At 45.2% G+C, this 13,195-nt stretch overlaps 1 protein-coding gene across 1 annotated transcript; it reads right to left on the bottom strand.

The window, feature by feature from the left end:
• Nucleotides 1-5,355: 5,355 nt before the first annotated feature.
• Nucleotides 5,356-10,275, bottom strand: LOC123428963. The gene is made up of 4 exons (XM_045113043.1): nt 9,585-10,275; nt 9,209-9,444; nt 6,204-6,342; nt 5,356-6,164 (listed from the first exon to the last, which is right to left on the bottom strand). The coding sequence occupies exons 1-4, from the start codon at nt 10,273-10,275 to the stop codon at nt 5,599-5,601; spliced, it is 1,632 nt and encodes a 543-aa protein (XP_044968978.1). The 3' UTR covers nt 5,356-5,598.
• Between the last annotated feature and the right edge of the window lie 2,920 nt (nt 10,276-13,195).

Below are 13,195 nucleotides of genomic sequence, written 5' to 3'. Positions count from 1 at the left end.
ATCTTGTATTTACAAGAAAGTGAGTGGGAGCTCTGTGGCGTTTCTAATATTATATGTGGATGACATATTGTTGATTGGAAACAACGTGGAGTTTTTGTAAAGCATAAAGGATTACTTGAATAGAAGTTTCTCTATGAAGGACCTAGGAGAAGCTGCTTACATTCTAGGCATTAAGATCTATAGGGATAGATCAAAACGCCTGATAGGACTTTCACAAAGCACATACCTTGATAAAGTTTTGAAAAGGTTCAAAATGGAACAGTCCAAGAAGGGGTTCTTGCCAGTTTTATAAGGTACGAGATTGAGTAAGACTCAGTGCCCAGCAACTGATAAAGATAGAGAGCATATGAGCACCGTCCCCTATGCTTCAGCCATAGGTTCTATCATGTATGCAATGCTGTGCACTAGACCGGACGTTAGCCTGGCCATAAGTATGTCAGGAAGGTTCCAGAGTAATCCAGGAGTGGATCACTGGACGGCGGTCAAGAATATCCTGAAGTACCTGAAAAGGACTAAGGAGATGTTTCTCGTGTATGGAGGTGACGAAGAGCTCGCCGTAAAAGGTTACGTTGATGCAAGCTTTGACACAGATCCGGACGACTCTAAGTCACAAACTGGATACGTATTTATTCTTAATGGGGGTGCGGTAAGCTGGTGCAGTTCCAAGCAAAGCGTCGTAGCTCATTCTACATGTGAAGCGGAGTACATGGCTGCCTCGGAGGCGGCTAAGGAGGGTGTCTGGATGAAGCAGTTCATGAAGGATCTTGGAGTGGTGCCAAGCACACTGAATCCAATAACCTTGTTCTGTGACAACACGGGTGCCATTGCCTTAGCAAAGGAACCACGGTTTCACAAGGAGACCAGACACATCAAACGACGCTTCAACCTCATCCGCGACTACGTCGAAGGGGAGGACGTAAATATATGCAAAGTGCACATGGATCTGAATGTAGCAGACCCGCTGACTAAACCTCTTCCACGGGCAAAGCATGATCAACACCAGAACTGTATGTGTGTTAGATTTATTACAATGTAATTCACATGGTGATGTGAGGGCTAGATTATTGACTCTAGTGCAAGTGGGAGACTGTTGGAATTATGCCCTAGAGGCAATGATAAATAAGTTATTATTATAATTCCTGTGTCAAGATAATCGTTTATTATCCATTCTATAATTGTATTGAATGAAGACTTAGATACATGCGTGGATACATAGACAAAACACCGTCCCTAGCAGGCCTCTAATTGGCTAGCCAGTTGATCAAGGATAGTCAAGGTCTTTTGGCTATGAGCAAGGTGTTGTTGCTTGATAACTGGATCACATCATTGGGAGAATCATGTGATGGACTAGACCCAAACTAATAGACGTAGCATGTTGATCGTGTCATTTTGTTGCTACTGTTTTCTGCGTGTTAAGTATTTATTCCTATGACCATGAGATCATATAACTCAATGACACCGGAGGAATGCTTTGTGTGTATCAAATGTCACAACGTAACTGGGTGGCTATAAAGATGCTCTACAGGTATCTCCGAAGGTGTCCGTTGAGTTAGTATGGATCAAGACTGGGATTTGTCACTCCGTGTGACGGAGAGGTATCTCGGGGCCCACTCAGTAATACAACATCACACACAAGCCTTGCAAGCAATGTGACTTAGTGTAAGTTGCGGGATCTTGTATTACGGAACGAGTAAAGAGACTTGCCGGTAAACGAGATTGAAATAGGTATGCGGATACTGACGATCGAATCTCGGGCAAGTAACATACCGAAGGACAAAGGGAATGACATACGGGATTATATGAATCCTTGGCACTGAGGTTCAAACGATAAGATCTTCGTAGAATATGTAGGATCCAATATGGGCATCCAGGTCCCGCTGTTGGATATTGACCGAGGAGTCCCTCGGGTCATGTCTACATAGTTCTCGAACCCGCAGGGTCTGCACACTTAAGGTTCGACGTTGTTTTATGCGTATTTGAGTTATATGGTTGGTTACCGAATGTTGTTCGGAGTCCCGGATGAGATCACGGACGTCACGAGGGTTTCCGGAATGGTCCGGAAACAAAGATTGATATATAGGATGACCTCATTTGATTACCGGAAGGTTTTCGGAGTTACCGGGAAAGACGAATGTGTTCCGGGAGTTCACCGGGGGGGCAGCCCACCCCGGGGAAGCCCGTAGGCCTTAGGGGTGCCGCACCAGCCCTTAGTGGGCTGGTGGGCAAGCCGAGAGAGGCCCCTGCGCAGGAGATAAGAAAATCAAAGAGAAAAGGAAAAAAAAAGGAAGTGGGAAGGAAGGGAAGGACTCCACCTTCCAATCCTAGTTGGACTAGGATTGGAGGAGGAATCCTCCTCCCCCATCAGCCGAACCCCTTGAGGCCTCTTGAGCCCCAAGGCAAGGCTTCTCCCCTCCCACCTATATATACGAAGGTTTTAGGGCTGATTTGAGACAACTTTTCCACGGCAGCCCGACCACATACCTCCACGTTTTTTCCTCTAGATCGCGTTTCTGCAGAGCTCGGGCGAAGCCCTGCTGAGATTAGATCACCACCAACCTCCGGAGCACCGTCACGCTGCCGGAGAACTCATCTACCTCTCCATCTCTCTTGCTGGATCAAGAAGGCCGAGATCATCGTCGAGCTGTACGTGTGCTGAACGCGGAGGTGCCGTCCGTTCGGCACTAGATCGTGGGACGGATCGCGGGACGGTTCGTGGGACGGTTCGCGGGGCCGATCGAGGGACGTGAGGACGTTCCACTACATCAACCGCATTCACTAACGCTTCTGCTGTGCGATCTACAAAGGTACGTAGATCGGAAATCCTCTCTCGTAGATGGACATCACCATGATAGGTTTTCGTGCGCGTAGGAATTTTTTTGTTTCCCATGCGACGTTCCCCAACAGGCACGATGTCCTTTGCTGATATGACGTGACAATAGTGAGGCCTTGATCCACGCTCATACGAGGTGATGATAGTCAAAATGACGACACACCATTATTGCCTGGAAAGACGGGTCGGCCTTAGTGTGGAGACACTTTGAGGCTAAGGGAACTCGGAAGGAGCTCCTCTGGTGTCCGATATGTGAACTCTTCGGATACACCTCAGTGACTCGTGACTTGAAGACCGGTTCAGGAGTTATTGATGGTGTCATGAACCATGTGGATACTCACCACGTCCTCTCCCGAACATGTGGATCGGGTCGAGGATCCCATGATGGTTTATTGATGGGCCTCACCTAGAAGACCCACGACGTGTATAAGGAAGGTTCTCGAAGACTGCGCATACCCCTAAGACTTAGTTGTCGAAGACAACACAATCTACCAAATACGTAGACGACATATCTATAACCCTAGACCCCCGTCCCCCGATACCTATATAAACTAGGGGTAGGGCACGTAGAGGCTCATAGACTATCTTGTGGTAGACAAATCTATACATTGCACTCCATCGACAATCAATACAATCAAAAGCAGAAGAGTATTATCTCTTCGAGAGAACCCAAACCTGGATAAAACCTCACGTCTCTTGTTACCATCGTATCTAGGCTACCAGTTCGAGACCCCCTACCGGAGATTCGCCACTCCAATACCAAGTAGACATTCCTATGTGGCATTTTTTTACCAACTCAGCTCAATGGACAGGCCCCACTGCCACTAGTCAAAAACGCCATCAAAGAGCGCTCAACGAGTCATCGAGTGCTTTTCCGTGAAAAGTTGTCACTAGTTTTTGCCCCCAAAAGGAAAAGTGGTGGTTTTCTGCTAATGATGCTGCAAGGGTGGTGGTTTTATGCTTTTACTCTAAAAGGTAACGTGTGAATAAGGAAAAATAGTGGCAATGATTTAATAATAAGAAAGGAAAGTGCATAATCAAAAACTGAGATTGAAGGCGAAAATTACTTTTGGAGGCCGAGCTTCATGAAGGCCTTCAAGGACAAACATCAAATTTTGTGAAAATTCATATTTTAATATTTTTAAAAATTCTGAAAAAAAATACATAGATATGGAATTGGCTCACTCCTTGGCTTGCTGGATAAGCTTAGATGAAGGTATAGTACACAAGCGTGTAAAATTTCAAAACAAAATACGTTAAAATGAGGGCTATTTAAAAAAGACAAATCTAAGGCTCTTTAACACATCATACTATTCATCTTTCGAGACCATGAATTTGTCTTTTTTATACAGATCGCATTTCAAAGTATTTCGGCTTGAAATTTTACACACGCGCAGATCACACCCTTATTTAGTTGTACAAAAAGAATAGATTTTTTAAAACTAAACTTCTTTAATTTTGATTTTTTTCAAAAATTCCGACCTCCATGAAGGCCGAGTGCCAAAACGCCATTCTCAATTGAAGGTACGTATTTCTGAAGCAGCATGATGAAGCTGAAAGGAAACAAAGAAGCATTGAACTAAGTAACAAAGATTTTATGCTTTTACTCCATGGTTTATGTTTTGGTGCGGTGTAGTGTTAAGAAGCAAGCGCATGACTGGACAGGAATATGGTGTCAAATCCCTTATATATAAGGCTTTTCTTATACAAGGGAGTATCAAACAACAACAACAACAACAACCAAGCCTTTCAGTCCCAAACAAGTTGGGGTAGGCTAGAGTTGAAACTCATAAGATCTCGAAGCCAAGTCATGGCTCTGAAACGTGGATAGCTAACTTTCACGCACCCCTTGTCCTGGAAGGGAGTATAAAAAAACGCCTTATATATTTTTATTTTTATTTTTTGTCGGAAAAAACGCCTTACATTTTGATATAGAGGGAGTATTTTGTTTCATCTTTTGTAGAAAGGTTATGGTCTAACAGTTACTCAGTGGGGATTGTATTCCAACAGCACGAGAATAAGCCCAGGAGCTAAGCTATCCATGTACCCAGAGCTGCCAAGCCAGGTCGAAACCTTGACAAGTTTTGTGTTTCCCGAAGATGAATAGCATGTCGACTAGTTTCAGTATACTAAGAAGAATGTCGACTAGTTTGTCCATCTGATCTGACCAAGATGGCAAGATTTAGTTCTGATTAGTGTGATAGTCCCTTGTGCTAATCACAGTACAAGTTAAACAAGACAGAACATTGGTTCATGAACAAGCTGACATGCCTGCATACTATGAGCAACTGATGACATGTCATGAGTGAAAACTGAGCTCACAAACCATACTTCTGCTGGTGACTAGGCAGTTTGCAGTTATGGTTTAACTCTGAGATAAAACAAACGTCATCCTATATAGAAAATTAACAAACAACAATCAGGCACATTGCATAATGCGACCGAGGCAAAGCACAGCATGCAACAGAGATGGATGTAGAAATATTCTAGACTTGACTCATACTTTTAAAGTCGATACACACATAGTTCAGCATCCTACTTCTAGAGTAGCTCATAAGTTCCACACACAGACTAGCTGGGCATCCTACTACATAGCTGTTTGACGCACAAATAGTACCTGGCACATATCTTACAAAGCTCACCGATACAGCAGATGATTACTTCAACAAACAGCCACTGGCAAAACAGAGATAGATAGATGTACCTATCCCACTCCATAGCATTCAGGCCACCAGAGCACCATCCAACATGATACTAAATCAGATCGTCTAACAACGGTCTGTCCTGACAATGGCCGACCAAGCAATGGTAATCTCCACCTTAGAGCCACCAAGGTCACAAGTGTGCCGGCTTATGTTGCATGTCTTGGGCCTGATCTTGACATGGGATTGCGCAGCAATACCACCAGACTCTGAGTATGATTGAAGGAAAACTTTCAGGCTATCTTTGTACTGTCGGCGATTCTCTTTCCGCACTTCAACAGAAACAAAACATCTTGAGAGATCAAGGTAACCACCTTTGCCAATTGGCATTTCCCCACGCACACAGCCACGAGGATCTTTTCTGTTTGTTAGATGACAGTCACGAGAATCGAGCAGAATAACTTGGAAACGTGAGGAAACATCTACAACCTCTGCAATGCCATCACAAGCCACACACACAATCTCGTGAGCTGGTGAGCAGCAAGCAATCCGGCCTCCGTATTCAAAAGGCCATGGACCTCCTCCAACGACACGCACACCCAGAAAAGTGGCTTGAACAGAACCATGTAGTTCCTCCACTCTCAGCTCAGCTGTGCAAAGATAGTTGGAAAAGGTAAGAGTTTCTATACCATCTTCAGTGTCAGTACCATCTTCACTATCAATAGTACTACCAATGTAATGATCTCGCCGATTCATCAACTCCCTGTCGGCCGATTCCGTCGCACCCTTAAGCTTCAGCTGGACTTCAAAGTCAACTGGGCTCAGTGCCATAATCGCCCGAGACGGTCCAGTCAAGCGCAAGAAAGGGTCCTGCAAGCAACAACAATGACAACATCATCATACATTTCTAAGAAAAAACATGATTATTTGCCATCCATGAGGAGTCAATTGCTGATACATCATCAAACAAACACAAACATGTCTCGCTTATATGCCACAATACAAATGAAGTTTATGGACAATATGCCATCTCCGTTAGCCTTCCGTTAAACCTTTTTGGCATGTCAGTATTTTGGGTAATTTCTAAAACTGACCTTACCTATCCTAAAAAAAGCCACTCCCCTTTTATGCCAAAATAAAGAAAAGAACACCCAGTTTTCCCCCATGAATAGAGAAGACCCCACGTTTCCTCGTCGATCGCCTAAGCCCACCCCACGGCACGCATATGGTGGTGACCCCGTCGCCGACAACCAGTCCAGCATCGGCGCCCAGCCGCCCGATCATGCGCCGCCCCGCCGCACCGCAAGCATATTTGCAGATATTAACCTAGAGATTACAGAGAACTGGGTGTGGTTTATGGAGAAGCTCCATGAAGCTATCGGAACCCCGGTTGGTCTAACAATATGTTCAGATGCTGGCAAATGGATTGACACTGCCATTGAGGTGTTTTCACATGCAAAACATAGGGAATGCATGTGACACTCTCTTCTTTTTGAGTCGCTCGACTAGCCGCGACTAGTCGATGAGTCGCACTTCCAGGGTCGACTCAACCTCTCGACTCGACTCTTGGGATGAGTCGAGCGACTAGTCACGACTAGTCATGGTTTTTGGGTCGAACGACTCTTTTTTTTTAGCCCGACCTGTCATATGTTTTTCTTTACTGTATTTGCTTGCCCATCCCCCTGGAAACCTAGATCAAACAAGTCCCCCCGACCCAACCCTCTCGTTGGCAGCTGCCGCCACCCCTGGTTTGCTGCTCGTCCCCTCCTCCCCTGGTTCCTGCTGCTGCTGCTCGTCCCCTCCCCTGGTTGCTCCTGCTGCTCGTCCCCTCCTCCCCAGATTGCTGCTGCTGCTCGTCCCCTCCTCCCCTGGTTGCTGCTGCTGCTGGTCTGCTCCTCCCCTCCTCTCCTGGTTGCTGTTGCTGTTGTTCTGCTCCTCCCCTAGTTGCTGCTGCTTAAATCACCGTCGACTCATCGCATGTCGACTCGTCGACCATGTGTCTAGACTCGTCAACTCATCGACTCAAAAACCTTGGTGACATTTGGTTGTAAAATTCAAGAAAAAGTTTCATGTCAAGGCATTTGATGAACATTTGTGGCCAGCTGCTTATTCATGGACTTTGGAAGCTTTTGAGGGTCATATGGCAGCCATAGAGGGCGCAAAGCCACAAGCGAGAAGATACTTGGAGAAATATCACAAGAGGTTTTGGTCCAGGAGCAAGTTCTCCACCTCATGCAAAGTGAACTATGTCACAAATAATTTTGCTGAGTTTTTTAATAACTGGATCCAAAAGCACAAAGGCTTAATGCTATTTGAAATGATGGAGAAGATCAGGAGAAAGATAACAGAGATGCATGCCAGGAGAAGAAAAATTGCTAGAAAGTTAAATGGTCGCAAAACACTATCAAGTGTCATGAAGGAATTGCATGCCAAGAGTAGAGGATTTGACTTCGAACTTGAAAGACCATCTGACATGGAGGCAGAGGTCACTGAGAGTGGACCAGATGAAAAACGCCACATTGTTAATCTAGAGAAAAATGCATGCGCATGCAGAGAATGGCAAGTCTCAGGGATGCCATGTAAATATGCAAAATCTGCTTTGTCAGCCATATTAAGGGGATTTCACTACATGATTATGTTGATTCTTGCTATAGTGTTGCCAAGTTTGCCCTTGCATATGGTCCAATTCTTCCTGTGCTTACAGACAGGTCACAATGGCCAAACAATACCAACGACTTCTTTTTGTATCCTCGAATACTTAAAGGATCTGCGGGTAGGCAAAAGGTACAGAGACACAGGTCTGGTGTTGAGAACACAAGTAAGAGGAAAAGAGGCCAACACCAGTGCCCCAATCTGCAAAGGCTATGGACATAATATAGATGGATAAATTGTAAACAAGCTGATCCTGAAGCTAAAGAAGCATATGCTCATGTGGCGAAGGAAAGGTAATTTCTTTAAACTTGAAGCATCTTTACTTCTGTTTTTTTTAATAAATAAATGCTGATTATTGTTCATGTAGAAGGAAAAGGAGGAAAAAGAAGACCACTGTAGCTACACCTCAAGCAATTGGGGGTAGTCAAACTGCACTTCCTCTTCCATGTCTATCTATGTAAGATTACTATCATAGTTTTGCCTCATTTAGTTTCATTTTAGACTACCTCTTCTTTATCTTTACATTTTTTATGAGGAAACATGCCTATATGTTCATGCACGAAAAAGAAGGGATCAAAGAAGAATGCTGATGGTACTAGTGCAACATCATCATCCAAGTCAGTTAGATACAATCTAAAAACTAAATAATGAGTTGCCATAATTTATTCGCATTCTGATTAGATCTGTGCTTTTTTTTTTGGGGAGGGGGGCGTAGGTCAACGACTGGTTCTGCCCAAGTTAAAGTGGCTGCAAGTAAAACTGCCTCAACACCAACAAAAAGAAAAGGCAAGGCTAAGACAATAATACCACCATCAGATAGCCCTGCAATGGGAACTAGAAGCAAGAGTAAGCTTCCTGCCATGGGTACTAGAAGCAGGAAAAAGTTGAAAATGTGATATTTTCTGTCCCAACATGTTTGCTGACATGATTTGGCTATTTTGAGAAAACTGGGTATGAACCAACATGTATGCTGTCAAGTTTCGTTATTCTGAGAAAACTGGGTATGGACTAAGACACACGCAACATCAAGGAAGCCAAACAATACAGGAAGATTAAAAAACAGAATATGGAAGCCGGCACATACAGCTGAGGTGAGCTCCTGGCAGTCGTGCCTCGGCCGACTGAAAATGATGTCGCGCTTGCGGTCCGAGTTGTCTCGCGCGGCGACGACGCCGTACACCTGAAGCGGCCAGTGCAGGTTGCCGCTGATCTCAGCAATCTTGAAAGAATAGACCTGCAGGCTGATCCCTTCTGTCTCGGCATGGTACGGCAAGGGCCGTCCTGGGGTGCAATGCGTGAAGAACATGGGGCTCAATGTGGCTGCACAATTAATTAAGAGACCAGATCAATCAAATTGAAGTGCTGATTGCATATATGTTGCTGCAAAGCTATTAGAATTTAGCAAAGAACAAGCACTCTTGTTAACTAGTTGCATCGTATGGAGTTTAGCGTGAACTAACTTTGTTGCTCGAAGGAAACGCGGCGGGAGGAGAACTCGGTGCTTTCACGGTAGCTATCAAAGAAGTTCTTCTCCTTCTCCATTTTCTTCCTGGCCTTCTCTTCCTCGCTCAACCCCTCGTAGGAATCCCTCCTGGACAGCTCCTCTTCATACCTTTCTCTGAAAGGAAGCAGCTGACATCTAAGCTTTAACATTTGGCGGCGCAAAAGTTTAAACTGCTCTAAGATGGTGTGGATTGTCAGCGGTGGCGCCTCGCTCAGCGGGGCTGCTGGTTCGATGTCAATTGTCAAGTAAGACAAGGTCGCCTGCAATTCCCCACAGAGTTTCCTGATATGCTGCTTGGAGATCAGGGAGCTCGATTCGTCTCCGTCCATCTCATCCTCGTCCTCCTCATCAGTCATCTCCTCACATACCTCCTGCTCTTGGATCTCGTGCTCACTGTTTTTCTCTTTCTCCTGCTCCATAAGTTTGAGCTCTGTGACAGCCCTCGACTCATCTAAGTCATACATGGCAAGCTGGGGCTGAATGAATTTAGAGCTTGACTTCCTCGTGCTCTCAGTCTGCTGCTTGCCTCTTGGCATCTCATCCGTATCTTGTTCCCCTGTTGGCATCTCATCCTCCTGACGCTCCTCCTCCTCCTCATCCATATCTTGTTCCCATGTTGGCATCTTATCCTCCTGACGCTCATCCATATCTTCTTCCCCAACACCACCAGTGCATTTCAATTCCTCAACGATGGGGGGCTGCTTCGTCATTGCAATGGTCCGCTTACTGGTGGTGAACAGATCGCCCACTTTCGCTGGCTCATCCGGAACAGAAACCGCCGGGCGCGGCCGCGGACGCCGAGCCCGAGCAGGTTCACCAAGAGCCCGGCGCGGGCGCGGGCGCGGACGTGGACGTGCAGGCGGACCCGCCGGAGATTCATGCCCTGGCGCCGCCGGACCAGCCGGAGATTCATGCCCTGGCGCCGCCGGACCAGCCGGAGATTCATGCCCTGGCGCCGCCGGACCCGCCGGGCATGGATCAGATCGCTCCACCGGCTCATCAGCAGGACGAAACGTCGAGGAGGATGGTCGTTTCGCCGCCATCGCTCTTCTCGCCGCCGCCGACGCTCTCTCCCGGCCTAGCTTAGGGTTTACTAGCAAAAGGGCTCATGCGTTGCAATGGGAGAAAGAAATACCATACGCTTTTAATTTATAAAAAATGGTCTATAATCTGAGAATTTGTAGTTACGACACAAATAAAGATGGTCTTATCTTACAAAAATGCAGTCCAAAATTTCACAGGTCCTCTATTTTAACACGGCTTGCATATAGATTTAATACGTACAAAGAATCAGTCAAGTGACCTTCAGTTTCATCTCTAATCATGATTTTGTTGACGTGTTCATCCCCAACCCGGATGAGTACCGGTATGAAAGAAAGACGAATAATGACTTATTTATTAAGATTGCACCCTAGATAGTATTTTTATTAAACGTTTAACAGATAAAATAATATCATATTTAAATTCTACATATTTTTCTAATAAAATTTCATATATAATATGTTAAATTTGGAGTTACGGTTTAAAAGATATGAGTATTTTAAAAAACATTTAATATATACTACGAATTTAATGTCATAAACAGTAAGGTTTTTTTTGTAAAATGACCTCGGTGGGTTTTCAGACGGAAGCGATAGTTTCTTTATTATTAGGTAAAGATTTTTTCCAACTCCAGCTTCTTCCATGAGGAGAAAATTGGATATTTGCCACTTTCAATACCTGGCTTCGCAAAATTGCCACTTCCAACGTTGGCTTCGTAAAATTGCCACTCTGCTCGTTGGCTCCTTGATTACCATATCATTTTCCTCCTTTTAGTAAATTTCTTTTTTCTTTTTGCATTTATAAGCACAGGAAAAGACCAAGCTATCCCTTTTTTTTGCGAGGTTAAAGAGAGTTTTATTCCAAACAACTCGGGTTACAATCTCGAGATAACAAATCCTCACAAAACGGAGGGCTCGAATTCAACCATACTGCAGTACAAGCATTGATACGGCTATAATGAGCAAGGTGATGTGCTACCCTATTCTGATCTCTACTAATTTTCAAAGGAATAAACTCTCTATCAACCATAAGAGATTTAATCTCCTCAACTAAGTGTTCATAGGCCGACCTAGACCAAGCATCGCCCTCAATGGTGGCCAAAGCGTTTGAAGAATCTGATTGGACAATGACGGGCATATCCGAATGCTGCAAAGCCAGTGCCATACCTTGCATTAAGGCATGAATCTCTGATTCGAAGGCGTCGTTACAGTTGAATATATACCTGTACGCGGCAAATATCAACAAACCATTCTCCCTTCGTAGCACCGTCCCAGCCGACGAACATCCGTCCTGAGCAGAGAAAGATCCGTCCACGGAGAGTGCCACCCATCCTGTCGGTGGTGGAGGCCAATGCTTAGATGGAGGATGGTTAGTGTTTGTAATTTGTACTCGGCTGTGCACATAAGATGGCATCTTTCCCTTGATAATATCCTCCATGCTATACTTCTTCGCAAGATTGAGAGATTTATAGTAGCTGTCTAAGTAGTCAACAGTTGCCTGCACTGTGCACCCTCTCCTTCCATGCGTAATGTCATTGCGCATCTGCCAAATCCGTCATATAGTCATAATTACAAGGTCTCTAACCTGCTTCGAACAATTTACCAAAAGCTGGAGTACCCAATCTTTGCCGGTATCCCTTAACATCGAATCATCAGGTAGTGGCCATACAATACGAAGGCCCTCCCACACTTGCCGAGCATGCATGCATGCAATAAGTGCATGGAAACTACTTTCTCTCTCGTTCCCACACATAGGACAAGTACTGTTATCTGGAATATGACGTCGATTCTTGGCCAAATTAGTGGCTAGTGATCCAGTCGCTGTTCGCCAAGCCATGATCCGCATTTTTAAAGGTACTTGAGACTTCCATATGGAACTCCATATGGTTCGGCAACCATCTGGATTGGTGCTACTCGCACCACAAGCAAATACCTCATCGTGAGTTTCTGTTGCTAATTTGTACGCCGACTTAACTGTAAAAACTCCACGTGGCTCGGGAAACCAGCCGATATAGTCGCATCTGTTTTGTGGGGAAGTGCGGATTTTGAGAATCTCAGTAACATCCATATGCCAAAAATGTTTCTCTAAACGATGGGTGATCCAAGCACCATTATTGTCCAAAAAGTCTGAAACTCTATTTAAACGACAATTCCTCTTAGGGGTAATAGGCCGAAAATCACCACAGCGAGGAATCCAAGGATCTCTCCAAGTCCCTGATTATATGTTCAGGTACTATCCACGTTCTGATTGATACAGAGTGTGCCTGCCGCCGAGAATACATGTGTGCTGCACCGCCGATCTCCTCGACGCAAGGACGTCGCGTGCCGCCAATCGCCCATATGCAGCGGGCCACCAATCTCTTCATCATCATGCGCCGCCGATATCGTCAACGCTCTCGTCAACGTCGTGTGCCGCCCATCTCGTCGACGCCTTATGCATGGATTCTGGACGGTATTGTATTCAGATTTGTCCCGTTTCTTCAGAAATCGATCTCTCCTTTCACAGCTCATTAACAAAGCTTTGTAT

The sequence above is a fragment of the Hordeum vulgare genome, chromosome 2H (genome assembly GCF_904849725.1).
Source record: "Hordeum vulgare subsp. vulgare chromosome 2H, MorexV3_pseudomolecules_assembly, whole genome shotgun sequence".
Lineage (NCBI taxonomy): Eukaryota > Viridiplantae > Streptophyta > Magnoliopsida > Poales > Poaceae > Hordeum > Hordeum vulgare.
This window is presented reverse-complemented; position numbering and strand designations above follow the sequence as displayed.